The 15747-nt window shown below is 33.5% G+C and overlaps 2 protein-coding genes across 2 annotated transcripts in view; one reads left to right on the top strand and one right to left on the bottom strand.

Annotated features, from left to right (window-relative positions):
• Positions 1–15747, top strand: part of LOC119643748 (paired box protein Pax-6-like) — a 36941-nt gene that overhangs the window by 2724 nt on the left and 18470 nt on the right. Inside the window, exon 2 of the mRNA XM_038043205.1 lies at positions 8169–8349. Within this exon, the coding sequence (XP_037899133.1) occupies positions 8169–8349 (181 nt within the window). The remainder of the gene's footprint in view (positions 1–8168; positions 8350–15747) is intronic.
• Positions 9061–9687, bottom strand: LOC119643752 (coiled-coil domain-containing protein 25-like). Its single transcript, XM_038043210.1, has one exon. The coding sequence runs from the start codon at positions 9685–9687 to the stop codon at positions 9061–9063; it is 627 nt and encodes a 208-aa protein (XP_037899138.1).

Here is a 15747-nt window from a genome sequence, read left to right as displayed (position 1 = left end):
AGAAGCTGTCAGACAATAAGTTGAATTTAGGCATAGGTCCCTTTAGTTATAATATATTTATTTATCATGTAAACATAAAACATTATATATAGGCCATATATGTTTGGGTTTCAAGTTATATAAAAATAGAAGCTGTCAGACAATAAGTTGAATTTAGGCATAGGTCCCCAATGCATTTCTATCTGGAATTGCGTCCTTGAGAGGATTCTTGGTGTCCAAGATACGGGATTCCTGTCTGACTATGAGCCACAATGTGCGGAAAGTGTGAATGATTTTTACTAATATTTCTTTTGTAGTGTTAATTTTTATTTTAAGAAAAGTAAAAAAATATTTTAAGAAATGCAATATGAATCAAAAAATTTGTGTTTAAATTGCAAATTAGTTACAAGAGCTCATCGGTGTAAGATTTAGTATTAAATGGGGTAACGTAGCAATGCCCAAATTCGGATTGTTTTTGCAGTAAAACTTTCAAAAGCAGTAGAGCTACAATTGGAAACATTTAAAGATATTTATTTTATGTTCTGATAGTGTAAGTCCTTTTGCTTTTGTGGGCGTGCCAGTGCATTTATTTGATTTTTAAATACGACGGTAATAAGCTAAAAATGTATTATGAGGCAAATTTTATTACGGCTTCATTGCATCGACAATATTTTAATCCTGGAACAGTCTACAATATCTCAGGTGTAGGTAGGAAACGTAAGAGTAATGAATGAGTATCACGAATTATAAACATATACATTTTGAATTTGGAGAACAAACCTGTTTATGGTTTTGTAACTATTACAGTGCTGTAAACAAGCCACCACAGGGAAAGGTAGTTATTTTGTTCTAAACAACAGTTGCGACATTTCAACATACTCACAATCAACATACATGCACATTCACTTAATGCATCAGAAAACGAATTTAACTAACATAAAAAGGCATATGCATGTCTAATTAAGATACATAATGAGTATATTAGTACACAGACAGTACCAACGGATAATTATATGCGTTTATCAAATTGTGCAAAAATTTCACTAATTGTAAAGTTACGCTAACAGGAGTAAAAACTATAAATAAGTTTCGACAATCCAAGCGAAGTTTTTATGTAGTAATCGAAATTTTACCAGATAGCCAGAGGTGCGAACGTACATTAGTATTAGCGTTACTCGGAATATTCGGAAAGCTAACTGATGTGAGATTAATCCACCACGCGTAGCTCACATTTTTGTTTTTACTAAAAAGGTGGCTATCTGTATACTTATCTGCGCCGTTGTTAAAGTAGTTGCTGATCAGGCGACTTTAAAATATCAACAAATTGATTACAAAAATTGAACAAGACGTATTAAAAATTTTCAATAACCTTATGCCTCTAAAAATTTTACTACTCAATTTGTACATCATACCATTTTAGTAAATGCACACAAAGAATACATTATAGTTAGTAGTAATAACATAGTTTCTTGGTCTTAAGATGGTAATAAAAGTTTGTTTTATATGCGCATGTTGTCTACAAATTAGAATAGATATTTTCTTGGTTTTTTTTTTTGTTCACGGTAAATCATAACTTAGCAGAGGTTAAAACCTATACTTTTAGCAAAAATGAAAACCTTTAAAATGTGAACTAGCTTCACAGCTTATCTTCCGAGAAAAGTTTATTATACAAAATAAACAAGCTATTTTAGGAAAAGAAGGGGAGACAAAAACAATTGCTGTTATCACTGTTTTCAAAAACTTTGAGAGCTTAAATTAGTCAGGTCCGTTTTCTAAGAGAGATGAGGGAGAATGCAAGAAGTGTTGTGAGTTGTCGAATAAAATTATGAGTTCTTCATTGGAAGATACTATAAGAAAGCTATACGCATGTGCATAAATTATCACACGATAGTGTACACAACATAGTTTCTTGGAGCTTGGAAGAGGTCTACTTGTGTGCAAAAATATGCAATCTGCGGGAATAATTTTTTTTCTGATTAATTCGACGGATAGCATCACAAAATTTTTCTGGCTGATGAATGGTAGATGCCATACGATATCCACAGCCTATACAGCCATGATGTTGAGAAGAACAATTATTAACACCAACAATAAACCTGAATGTCCGTGGTGGACCAATTTGTGACCGTTAGTTAAGCGTGGCGTATTCTGGTTTCAAACCAAATGAAATCATCACTAGGGAGGGCCACCAACAATAATTACAGCTTTAACTTGAAAAGTCGTACCCTCTCCGCAGTCCAGCAGACATTGTTCTTTTCGATCAACGCGGCTTTCAGTATGTGACTTTTTTTTTCAAACGGTGTTTTAATTTTTATAAATGGCTGTATAAATGGACTCAAAATACGTGTCATTTCTTCGAGCTGGAATTCGGAAACTGCTTACGAGGTTGGAAAACAAAATTACGGATGGGCAGTACTTTGTGTGGCCTTTGATCTTGACTTGAAATAAATGCATATTTGACCACAAGAGAACGAACCGAGATTATCCGCACTTTGAGCATATATAATATTAAAAACTTGAATTTTCATCGTAAATTTTCAATCAGTAGTATCAACACATATCTAAATCAATTAAGATCGTTAAATCGTGTATTTCATCGTCTGTAGATGTATGACTTTCATATACATACGTGCATTTCCACGCACAGCTCACGTATACTTGTTATGTTTGATTGCGCGAGACAGAAACAATCCGTTAATGGGACATAGTATTCTTCCTGACCTAAACTCTATTAAAATGTTTGACTGTGGCATAACAATAGCAAACTCTTGACAAAATGTTATTGAAGGAATATCGATTATTAAATACAAAGAAATGCGCTACAATTGCTAAACTCATGCACGCTATTAGGAACATCTTTTATGACTTAATGTCAGTGGATTTTAATTTACAGACTGAATTGGCTTCGCAGTCCTTACCTTCGGTTATAAAGACAGTAAACGTAAGGAAGTGTGTGTTTTCATAAAACTTGTTAAATTGTCAAATCGAAATTAGCAAACTGAGAATCAATCCTTTAGGTAATAAGAAGAGATAAGACATTGGCTTGCCCATGCTTAACGAATTCATTATCAAGTCACATGATATATTTATATATCAGGTATAATCGGCGTATTAACCGATCGTCACTCATGAATATATTGTCTTTCAAACACAATACACTTCAACCGACGCTAGATGAAGGGGTCATTATAGTAGGTTGATCATTGAATCCTGACCTGGTCAAATCTCTAATATGTATATCAACTTCTACAAATTAGGCTGAAATCCCCCACGCTTTTTGCAAACTGGGATCACATCATCCAATCGAGATAGAATTTTGGGTGTTTGAATGTTTTCGTCCGCTATATGAAGCTTTTCTAATTCTACTAGTGTTACATTTCGGATGTTTTGCTATGGTGTTTGGCATCCTCTAGGTGATTTTGGCCTTAATATCGCAAACGCATTGGCAATGATAGGTGTTGATTTGCACTATTCTTATTTACATCAAGAATACTCATGAAGACGAAAAGCAAAAAAGGTTTTTCTAAACCATAAACTCTAAAAGGCACACCATCAGAGCCCAACAACGAAAGGAGATATTGCCAAAATAACTGTTACCGTATCAGTTTCTGGTTGAGAATATCTGAGAAAATCCTTCGGACTCAAAAACTTCATCCAAACCTGCGAACAGTTTGTGAAGAAAAGAAAATTTCGTCAATATTCTTTTTCTCTTTCTAGAGTACGCAAACGCCTAAAACATTCAACATTTTATCATTTTCATTATGTAATCTTGGCGTAAATTATAATAAACTTGGTCTTTGTGTGACAATTATAATTTAATTTGACGTACACGAAAATAATTCAAATCCATCTAAAGCAAAATTTATGACTATTCAAAATTTCGAAAACTTATCGCCATTCAATTAGTGGACAAATTTTTTAATATGATAAACTTTTGTCAAAGCTATATATCAGATTTAGAAATCATACACGAAGCCGTCAGCAAAGTTACCAAAGCAAGAAAATCTTTTTTAATATCGTGATTGAATGTTTAAAAATGAGACAAGTTTTTGTTTTATTAAAGTGCTTGAAGTGTAGCATTGTATTTTACAGATAACGTTAAAAAAAATCAGTCTATTCCGTCCTGAGTCCATTACGATTAATTTAGAATTAACGCACTTTCGCATTCTACCCACTCTCCTTATTTCATGCCTATATGGACGGTATTTTTGGGGAAAAATTTAACTAACATGTCGCGACACCACAATTAATTTAGACTTAATGCACTTAACTTGTGGCATTCCACTTTCGAAATTCCTTTATTTGTTACCTACATCGCTAGTATTATAAAGAAGAATTCACTAGTTCGTGGTATCCAACGTATTTAATTTAGAATTAAGGGGCTTTTTAATTAACATATCCTCTTTTGAGGAATTTACAAAATGGTTTTAAACATTATGTCTTGTTTGCCTAATCTTTAAAAAACATAAAGCCTTAACACCACCACGCCTGCACCAGATTGCGGTGTCCACCGTATTTATTTTAGAATTAACGCCTTTTTAGATAATCTATCTTTATTTGAGGAATTTACAAAATAATTTTAAACATTATGTCTTGGTTACCTAATGATTAATAAACATAAAGCATCAAAAAAAAAAAAAAAAAAAATTTATCAATTATGCGCATAAACAGTAAAGTTTTTCCTAAGATAGTTGTGGATAATTTCAGCCTTCGATCTTTTACAATTTTTGTGTAATGAGCAACCAACCACAAATTTTGGTTTAGAAAAACGTGGTTGCATTTAGTTTACGCTCCCCTGCGGGCTTGTGCTCTGACCAATTTGGCCCGTTTCCAATAACAATTTGCGTGCAAAACTTTCCACATTTTTACTAAAGTCAATATCTTCATTTCTGCGGCCTGGAGAGTGTCAACAGCACACACCAAACGCACAGACGAACAGACATGTAGAATGGCTGAATTTTTTGGGTCATGCAAAAGTTATGACAAAATGAGTATTTCCCCATTCTGCAGCGGTGGGTTTAAAAAACTGTAAATTTACAATAATACTCTTAATTAGGGACAGCATTTTGTGAAAATACCATAAAAAAATTTCGGCGAATATATTTTATTTCCGATTTGAACTTATTCGATTAAGAATTGATGTACATTAATACTATGGCCATATATCAAGAGCGAAGTTAGTACGAAACAAACACATGCATCTCATATTAAAGATTACCATCATATAACTTAAGAAAAAAAAAATATTTTTTTTGTCTTCTTAGTAATCCTGTAAGGAACCTAATAACGAGTACAACAAAAATCAAAAACCAAACATTTAAAAGATGGTATGGTATTGTCCTTTCCAACCTTATAAATATGTAAGAAATTGACATGAAGTTAGTTGGAAGCATTTCCGTCTGTGTGACAGTAGAGGGAAGTTTTGAAGTGGTATAGAGATGCACGCTGGTTGGGTATCATGGAACGGACGAGATTTAACAAAGTATTTCTAAGTTGGGGTTGAAAATTCTATCAGAAGCAACTTGCATTGAAACATATTTATTAGCTTTCAAAGTTTATAATTATCTACAATTCACTCAGTGACTTCAAACTTATCCTTTGCAAAACACCTCCACAACTGTACGAATATTGTTGTAAATAGTTTTGTACCCCACTTTGGTGTGCCAAAAACAATAAGTAGTCATCAGGACACACAACTCATGCAACTCTCTTTCTAAGCTTTTTATAAAAGCGGTGAGGTTGCACGTTTCGAACGCCAACTAACACAATGATTTTGACTAGAGGCATACAAAATTTAGGACATTAGTGATAATAAATATTGAAATTTTCATCTTTCCGTTAAGGAGCATATCCATCTACTAATTTTTTACTAATTTTCAAACTGAAAGATAACGAAATTAATAAGATTTGAGGCAGAGTTTGTCCTTCTAAGAAAGGATTTTCGATTGCGATCACAATTTGCGCAGCCAAAATCTGTTCAGCTATTCACGCTGAACAAGAAGATATGTGCTACAACATTTCCTTGAGGAATATTTCTACGCCTTGCAAACCTTTAACTAAACCAACATTGAATTGTCCAAAAAGAGATAGTCCGCCATTTTGGAGCAGCTGCCAGTTTGAATATATAAAATATTTGATTGTACAGAATTGAATTGTCATCGTAACTACAGATGTGTGCAAAAGTTCATCAGGATTAGACATTTTAAGGTGCCCGAAATATCAGTTACAAATTTTCCTGTGAAAAAAGCAAGTTAAAAAAAAGCTTACAAAAATCATTAAGACTTATCAGTTTACAATTAGGTGCCTAATCAATTCGGATTATGATATCGAAAATGATTCCTTTCACCTATGCCCAGAGGAAAGAATAAAGTAATGATTATCGATGGTTAAATGCAAGTTTTGTTAATGAGACCAGGCGGAAAACTATGTTGCGCACCTAGCAAAATTGACAGGAAGAAAATGGAATGTCAGGGTAATTCTGTTTTAAATTTAAAATAATTGAAATTGTTTATCAGATGTGTTGACGAGATTTTCAATATAACACTATATTTAGAGTTAGTTGATGTATTAACTTAAACAAAGCTTTGAAGTCTTAAATGTAGTTTCAAAAGATATAGAAACGCTGATAGGTGTGGTTAAGACGGTTACGTATTTCCATGCATAGCAGAAATTTCACGTACTCGGCACAATAAACTGAGCTAAATTTGTATATTCATCTTAGACGATGTTCTCTCAAATCGCATCTGGCGGCTGTTTAAGCGCTTTCGCTACAATACAACATTCCTCGTTTTGATTTACAACCAGTGTTTGTTTACATTAGGAAATCCAAAATTAGTTACACAATTTAGGCATTTTACAAACTGCGAATACATTTCGCAATTAAATTATAATGCAGTAATTAAATTCATAAATCTGTTACAAAGTTTATGAAAAAAATTTGGATAAATAAGAGAGAATTGACAATACGGACTTATAGATAATTCAAGGTAATAAATCAATGATTACCGTCACTGCGAACAGCTCTAAGATTTGGTGGGATATTGCACCAATAACCGATGGATTCCATAGATTGAGATCATTATAAGCAGAATAAAGATTTGGGGATTTGTACAATAGCTGCTACATTGAAATCACCTATACGGATTCGCGCTTGATCACTTTAAATAGACACTTGAGAGAATAACGCTACTGCTAACAGCTATAAGGTTTGGCCAGAGATCGCTCCAAGAACAACCAGCATACAACGAATGAGTTTTCGATGACTGAACTCGTTGTGAACGGATTGAAAATTTGAAGATTCTTATTAGCTCCATTAAGCGGAAAGAGATATGGTGATTTAAAGTTAATGATTTTAAACAGATAAATTAAAATTCTAATATAATCTTCAAAGAAGAATTTTAAGAAAATTCAAATATGACCTCTGAGATGGATAATATAGATAAAAGGCACGATTTGTTGGTTGGCTCATTGCCGTTTATATAAAGGACATTATGTAATCACTTCAATGCAATAATTTATATATGACATTAGAAGCGATTGGGCGATATTAATTTTGACGTTCACTAATAAGTAGAAATATAGATTGTAGTGTTTTCGTAAAGTTGGATAAACTTGCACTTTAATATTGTTCATAAGAGGATTGAAGTTCATATGAGGACCAAACTTTAATTTATTATTAAGAAATACTCGCAGACATCGTATAGACTTCACGAATTTAATATACGTATCACATATTTTAATGTTAAGACAGACCTTTGCTGCTTATATTTATGGAGAGAGAATTATTGAGCAACAAACTGTTAGTTTTAGCTAAACATTCATTCATTTCAGTTTCAAATTAGTAGTCCACAGATCACAGTTTAAAAGGTTGAAAATATGGTTCAGTCTCTATTCAGTTTTGTCATTCAGAAAGAAGTTAAATAAGATAGGACCCAAAACCAATCCTTGAGGAGCTCGTGAATTTTTAACTTGCTTCTAGGAAACCTTATCAATAGTTACGGAGTAGGTAAAACTGCATAACATTACAGAGAAATTAAAATTGTTATAAACATTGAGCAATACATGAGGCACTCTATCGAAAGGATTCCAAAGGTCCAGGGAGGGCGATAAGAAAACAGTTTTTATACTCACCTGATTATTTTACTACAAATTTAATTACACTGATTATTTTATTTCAAATTTCATTTCAGTTATTATGAAACAGGATCAATTAAGCCACGTGCCATTGGTGGTTCGAAACCACGAGTTGCTACAACACCCGTCGTACAAAAAATTGCTGACTATAAACGAGAATGCCCTAGCATTTTTGCTTGGGAAATTCGAGACCGATTATTAACAGAGCAAGTGTGTAACAGCGATAACATACCTAGTGTAAGTATAAATATGTTAATTCAACCAATGCATTTAACAATTAAGTGTTAAAATATCAAAGGACGGAAACTACACGCCATTAAAATTCAGCGCACTTCTCCATTTCTGTTTACCTGCTCTTTGCATTTATTTATATCCAAGAACTTATAATATTTCGCAATATTACTTTCGTGACAAATTTAATAAATTTTAATATTTTTAATATGCAATGTAGTAATCGGTCGATAATTCCTGGGAGTAAGTAATATATAACTTGTTCTTTTTTTGCAGAATACTACCTTATTCACCCTCATAGCATTCGACAAAAATGATAGAATAGTTCCAAAATTTTTCTAATATTTTGGTGTATTTGTTATGCAAAGATTTGTTAGGACAGGATACGCTTCCGTTTCTTCAATGACTTTATCGTTTGATTACAATCTTTTCCCTATGATGGCTGTGAGATTTTCAAACAAATAATTTTCGCTCGGGGCCAAATCTGGGAATACAATTGATGTAGTAGCCATTCGAGCACCAATTCACACGATTTTGTCGTTTTAACCAATTGCTTGTGCCACAGTGCACTGAGTTCTCTCCGAACAAACATTGCACTCATTTGGAAAATAGATAAATTTTTACTGCAAAATTTGGAATACACCGTTTCTTAATATTTCTAGAATATCGGTAATAATTTTGAGGATTTGTTCGACGTTTTATCAGTTTTTATTAGTTCTACCAAAAATTATCCGTTTCATTACCGTTATCATAATTTGAAGTCATTTTATCTGCTTGCAACAGCGATGTATAATTTCGTAACACTTGTTCTTGTTGTTTCCCCTTCTCCAATTTTTTTTCCAACTCTTTTTGCCGACGTACTTCAGCCCTTTGTTCTTCTCTTTCTAAAGCATCACGCTGTTCACGTTGAAATCTTAAATCTGTATTTTCTTCGGTTTTAGTTCTACCCAATCGTTTTACTATATCATTAATTCGCTTTTCTACGCGAATTTTTTTTACTGCCTTCTCATTGTGATATGCAACGTGTCCGGGTTCCACATCGGCGGATTTTTTGAGATTTTGCCACATTGTGTAATTGATATCGATATTGTTTAACGTGATGCCCTGTACGCTATTAGCTTTGACCAGTTTAGCAACATCATTCAGGACACTCGTAGGTATGTTATCAATTGTTTGACCCTTTTCCAATCGGAGATAAACATGAGCTGATGATAAGTTGTCTACATGAAACCAAACATCTTCTGGCCACCCCCACTTAATTAATTCTTCATTCTCATATTTATCTTTCTCCATATAAAGCAAAGCTGGAGGATCAACTACATTACTTTTAAAATAAAATACCATTTTTTCTTTTCCAACGATATATATATTCTCACTCTAGCAAAGCGGCAAAAGTGGTTTTCTCATGTAACTACCTCTCTTGGGTGTTCGTTGCCACCCTCTAATTGTGCTTTTCGAAGAAGAAGATTTCCCGTAGACTTTCTTAAACTCAGGAAAAGTTTTTACAGCATTTCTTTCTATGAGTAATTTATTTTAAATCTAATTCCCTTAAAAAAGCAAATAAGAACAGCAGTTAATTTTGTATTTCGGCTTATTTTTAACTTATGGCGGATTTAAAACTGAGTTTACTAAGTTGACTACCGACTGATATTTTATTTTCTTTCTAAGTGCCTTTGAGATACTCAAAACGATTGCAATAGTGAAAAAAAACATCTATCAAAGAGAAAAGTATAAATTTTCATGTATTTAAAATAAATTATTGCTTCCTCGCATTTGATCATCTTCAGTTTAGTATTCACATTTTGAAAAGTTCAGGCAGAGTCCTCAGATGGTCATTTAATACTTTATTGAGCATTTTTATTACCCACTTTGAGTTCGCAATTAGAATTTCGCCTGTGTATATCAGTAGTAAAACTGCGTTGACAGGATTGGACCGTTGCAGAACACAGAGCACAAAAATGAACAATATCGATCGACCACTTACGACAAAAAATCATTTGTCTAGATAAATGTTAATCTTACGTACAAATCCGTTCTAAAATCCAAACAATAAAAACATTTTGAAGACAATATCGTTTTACTAAAGTTTATAAAACGTTTCTTCAAAATCCGAACTGACATTTTTTGTTAAACTTTTTAATTATTTAAAATCATGAAAGCATGATTCGAAGAATGAGCTGAACTAAATCAAGGTTACTAATGCTTAAGTATTTCTCCATCGCACAAATTCTTCTTAATTTTCGTCAAAAATCGAGAATCGAAAAGTTGCCTTAAGTTAGACAGGATAGAAATTGACTGCATCGGCGCCAAGCTTACTAACCAGTACTATGATTGATTACTTGCAATCCTTTCGCGAAGTACCAACCATCACAGGAATGATTAAGATGCAACGCGAAAATTACTTAAGGGCTGATCTTCGTTTTCCGTAGGAAAAAATTAGGAATCCTATCCTTTGTATTAATCCTCTTATCATTTGTTCGCTTTTAAACCGCTCGAAAGTCGAACGCTTTGCTTAGTAAAAGTCCTTGCAACATTCCCAATAATGGTGTCCACGGTGTTACTGGAAAATTGAAAAACAGTTTCATTGCTTGCGCCATCCAAACAATTTGGTGTCTAGCTTTTGTGACTTGATGTGACATGAGGGAGTTACTCTGGATTGACTAAAAGATGTCAGCAACAAAAATTTGTGTAATCAACATTGTCAGATATAATACGATAGTCCCCACTTTTCAAAGAAGACAGCTAAAAAACATAGCAATATTCATCATGCTTAGTTATCCTAAATCGTGCTTTATTATATTAAATATTATAAACGGTGCACCCGGTGATTTGAATTTTATTTAAATAGGAATTTTGTTCAAAAATTTAATTTATCGATAATTTTGTCAATATTGTTGGAATAAATTGTTGCTGTTGTAAATGTTTACTTCGCGAGATTAGTGAACTCCTACTGAATATTCGTCTCCGCACGGTGTGTTTCTACGTGTTGTATCTAGAGATATTACAATGAAATTTGGTACACTATTATTGTAAATTCGGAGGCAATTTTTTTTTTTTGCTTATTAGCCACTCGGGGAATATTCTGCGTACTTGAAGGCACAGTGATAGTCAAGAAACATTGTAGGTAGAGGGAGGGAGGAAAAAAGCAACAGTGTCGGGTTTGCACAATCGACTTGAAAGTAAAAACATCAAAAACAATGGAGAAAAACATTGCACATTATTTGAAAGGTGTGGAGTTCGAACGAATAGCAACGAGAACGCTAGGATAGAAGAGTAATCTTTAAGAGATAACATCACTCCAAATTGTTCGGAATATTAATATGTATTTGTTGGCTTCAAATATATTCTTAATATATGTTGAAAAATTTAATTATGCACCAAATTTTCCTTAATAGTTCGCAATTTTTTCCAACTACTCCAATCTTTCCAACCTACATTAGAACTTAAGGACCCAGGGAAATCAGCAGGGTTATTGAATTCTCGAATGTGTTCGACGACGTTTTTAGAAGCTCATTTCAAAGCATTTCTAAACGAAACTACATAAATATACGATTAGTTTCGCCGAGACGGCCGTTGTATGACTATAACGCTGAGAAAAATTCGAAAGACCTCTCTTAAGAAATTAAAAATTTTAAATTTAGTTTTGAAAATTAATTGTGAAACCGGCTATAGGATTATGCAACTTTTTGCCATTTGGCAACATGCAAAGTCTAAAACAATTCTGCTTTTGACAGATGCGACAAAAGTGGAGGGCACGAGCATAAAATTTTCAAAGAAGGAGTATGAGGAAGCATGTTTGAAGATAACAGAACTTTTTTATAGCACTGAAATTGCACATTAATGGAAAAATTAATAAGAAGCTTAAGAGCGTATGTCTATAACATATATTAAAACGCGTTTTCGTTGAAGCACGATTTTTCGAAACGACTGTAGCTTAACTCCAATAATTTTTTTTTTTTTTTAAATGTTAAAATATTTTAAAAACAAATTAGTTTGAGCATTACTTATTGACAAAAGATTGCTTTTGGTCGAAAATTGAAAGTTTTAATTTAAACACGCGTCAAATACACAGAAACCAATATTTTTATAATCCTCAGACACCTAACTGACTATAACCATGTAGTTCAAGTGATTTTTTTAGATTTATATTTTGCCAGCTACGCTGCGTACTGCGGAGCCCTTCATGTTATCATAAAGATACCCCGTGAAAATATAAATGGTTTTCAGAAATATTTTTTTAATACTTAACTGAACGGTGTTCCTTGAAGTTCTGGCTCTTTGATTCCTACTTCAACATCTGATGGAGCTGGTGTGTTCTTTAATGAATTATTCGATGATAATTTAGTTCAATACAACGGTGCCCTTAATTGCGATGGGAGACTGCTTGATTTTTGCTTTGCTAATTTTTCTGAGATTTGTATTAATCGTTGTCTTCCTGAGGATCCTTATCATCTAGTATTGGGTATTTCCTTTCATTACGAGCATGATGGTTTGTTGAACTTCTGCAACGTTCCTAATTCAACTTTTTCAAATAAATTTTCAAATGATTTTTCAACTGGAAGTATTGAAACCTTACTATCATCGTTCCACAATACCTTAAATCTAGCTATTTCTGCATCTGTTCCGGTCAAGCAATCCCGATCTCGAAGCAGGTGTCTCCCGTGGTTTAATAAGACAATTAAATATTTCAAGAATAGAAAAACACGCTTTTCAAAAAATATTCGATAAGTGGCTCTGCTTTTGACTATTTCAATTACTCGGCAGCAAGGCATAGATTTAAATCCCTCAACCACCAATATTATTGCAGATATCTGCAGTTCATTAAATCCTCTCTGTTTAGTAATCCAAAATACTTTTTTAAATTTGTTAACTCAAAAGAAAAATTTCCAAACATTCCTTCCATGTTTCTCTTAATGGCTCTGATTCCTCGAATGATTTTGAAATCTCAATTTCTTTGCTGAATACTTCCGAAGAAACTTTTCGACTGCTAATTTCGATTTATCAGTAAACTACCCATATCCTGTAACCAATCTGGTTTTAATTCCCAATTAGGTTATTTCTGAAAATGACGTTTTTAAAGGGTTGAGCTTTCTAAAATATAGTTGTGCGCCTGTACCTGATGGAATTCCATCATGTGTGCTTAAATCTTCTCGAGTTATGACGTTATCTCAAAGATTTTTAACATGTCCTTATATTTAGGTGTTTTTCCTTTGCGTTGGAGGAGTACTTTCCTGATCCCTATTCACACGAGTAGTAGGCAACTCGTTGAGAACTATAATGGCATAGCCAAGTTGAGTGTCTTGCTTAAGCTGTTCGAGCGAATTGTGACTCAGCATTTGACTGTTGCCATTAATTCGTATATTTCTCCACACCAGAATGGCTTTCGAAAAGGAAGATCTACGGTCACCAATTTGTTAGAGTTTACTTGTCATATTTTCAAGCCTTTTTATAGTGGCTATCGCACTGATGTAATATATACTGATTTAAGCAAAGGATTTGATTTCGTTAACCATAGCTTACTTATCTTTAAACTCCAAGCCTCTGGCTTCCCTTTCTATTTAGTGAAATGGATAAGCTTTTATCTGCACAATAGATCATTCAGAGTTTTGTTTAACTTCATCACCTCGGATGAATTCCCCGCAACGTCTGGCGTACCTCAAGGAAGTCATTTAGCTCCCATTTTATTTAGTTTATACATTAATGATCTCCCATCGGTGATTAATTCCAGCCAGATGTTAAAGTATGCTGACGATGTGAAACTGTTTTTTTCTTTCTCCGTAGAATTGCAATCACATCAGCTTCAAGGTCACTTGAATAATTTGGTTGCATGGTGTTCTTTGAATTTTCTGAAACTAAATCTAAATAAATTTAAGAATCTTTCTTTCTCAAGAAGAAAGTCATTCATTACTCAATATTTTATTGATTCGAACAAGTTGAACGACGTCGATTCGTTCACAGATTTAGGCGGTCTATTTGACGTTTTAACTTGCGTATTGAGCTCTCGATAAGCAAAGCTATGTACGCGCTTTGTTTTATAAAGAGATGGTCGAAAGAACTTGATGATCCTTACATTACGAATAGGCCGTAGATGTGTTTGGTTAGACCTATACTTGAGTATGCCTCCGTTGTGTGGCCTCCTTCATATAGGTGCTATGTAGATTCAATTGAATCTGATCAAAAGCAATTCTTGCTATTTGCCTTTAGGAATTTTGGTTGGGACCCGACTGCCCTTCTTCCCCCCTATGAAAATAGGTTGTTTTTATTATACTTACCGTCACTTGACAAACGTAGACTTGTTCTTGATGTTTCCTTCTTAATGAAAATAATAAATTGACTCGCCTTCGTTACTTGGTGAAATAAGCTTTAATGTCCCTCACCGCTTCTCTACGCACTTTATCTTGATTAAGCTTATTCAATGTAAATAAAATTGTGAGCTGTTTAACCCACTCAAAGTTGTTTGCAGAAACATAAATGATGTCTATTATTTATTCTCATTATCGGACTCTTTAAGGTCTATTAAAGCAACTTTGCTTAATATGCACGATTTACCTATGCCGTACTTAAACTAGCATTTCGTCCTTAATGTCTCATTTTTTATTTAAAATAATATTGAGTGTTAACGTGTTGGTTGCCAAGCTTATGCAATGGTTTAGGGGTTCACTTGCACCCTGGATCTGTTCTTGTTGCGGGTGTGCTTCTGTGCTAGCTGTGTGCATGTTTTTTTTTTTTTTTCTCTCTCTCTTTGTTTATTTATACATGAATTATTATGTTTAACGTTTAATTTAGTTTTAAATCTACTTGCTTATTATTATTCTTTTTCTTCTCTATTGTATACTGGTTTTGAAATAATTAGTATAAGATTTTCTATTAAGAAGTGCTGAATTCGACTGTAATTTTCTGTAGTTGAATTTCATGTGTGAATGAATAAATAAATAAATAAATACTTAACTGCACGGTGTTCCTTGAATGTTTGTTGAGTATTATTACTTTATTTCTTTTGTCCATCCAAACAAAAATTGTCAAAAAAGTATTTTTAGGTCGTTAAAGCAGCATTAGCGCTTAATGAATTGATTAGTGCACAAATTGCCGGAGAACACATTCCAAGAATGCGTACATAAGCACAAATCATCACATGTTACGGCGGCGTACACATCAAAGGTGTTGGGCACATCCTCGTCGCCCATGATCTTTCTAGTTTTACTTTGCCCTCAGATGACAACCTGTAGAAAAAACTCATGCATGTGAGTTGTGCTCTAAGATTGGCCGAATAGTGGTGCTTTAAGTAGTACGGATACCGACGACAGTGAAATATTTTTTGGACGACTTTAAAAACATAGACCCGTAATAACGTCCTTCGAAACCTTGTTCTGCGCAATCTCGCAAAACTCAAAGCTATTGATTCGC

The sequence above is a fragment of the Glossina fuscipes genome, unplaced genomic scaffold, assembly GCF_014805625.2.
Source record: "Glossina fuscipes isolate IAEA_lab_2018 unplaced genomic scaffold, Yale_Gfus_2 61594, whole genome shotgun sequence".
Taxonomy (NCBI): Eukaryota; Metazoa; Arthropoda; class Insecta; order Diptera; family Glossinidae; genus Glossina; species Glossina fuscipes.
The sequence above is the reverse complement of the archived record's forward strand: the minus strand, read 5'-3'. Positions and strand labels throughout refer to the sequence as shown.

Excerpts from the sequence above, each read along its gene's own strand:
- LOC119643752 (XM_038043210.1), bottom strand. The coding sequence starts at position 9,687 with ATGGTATTTTATTTTAAAAGTAATGTAGTTGATCCTCCAGCTTTGCTT.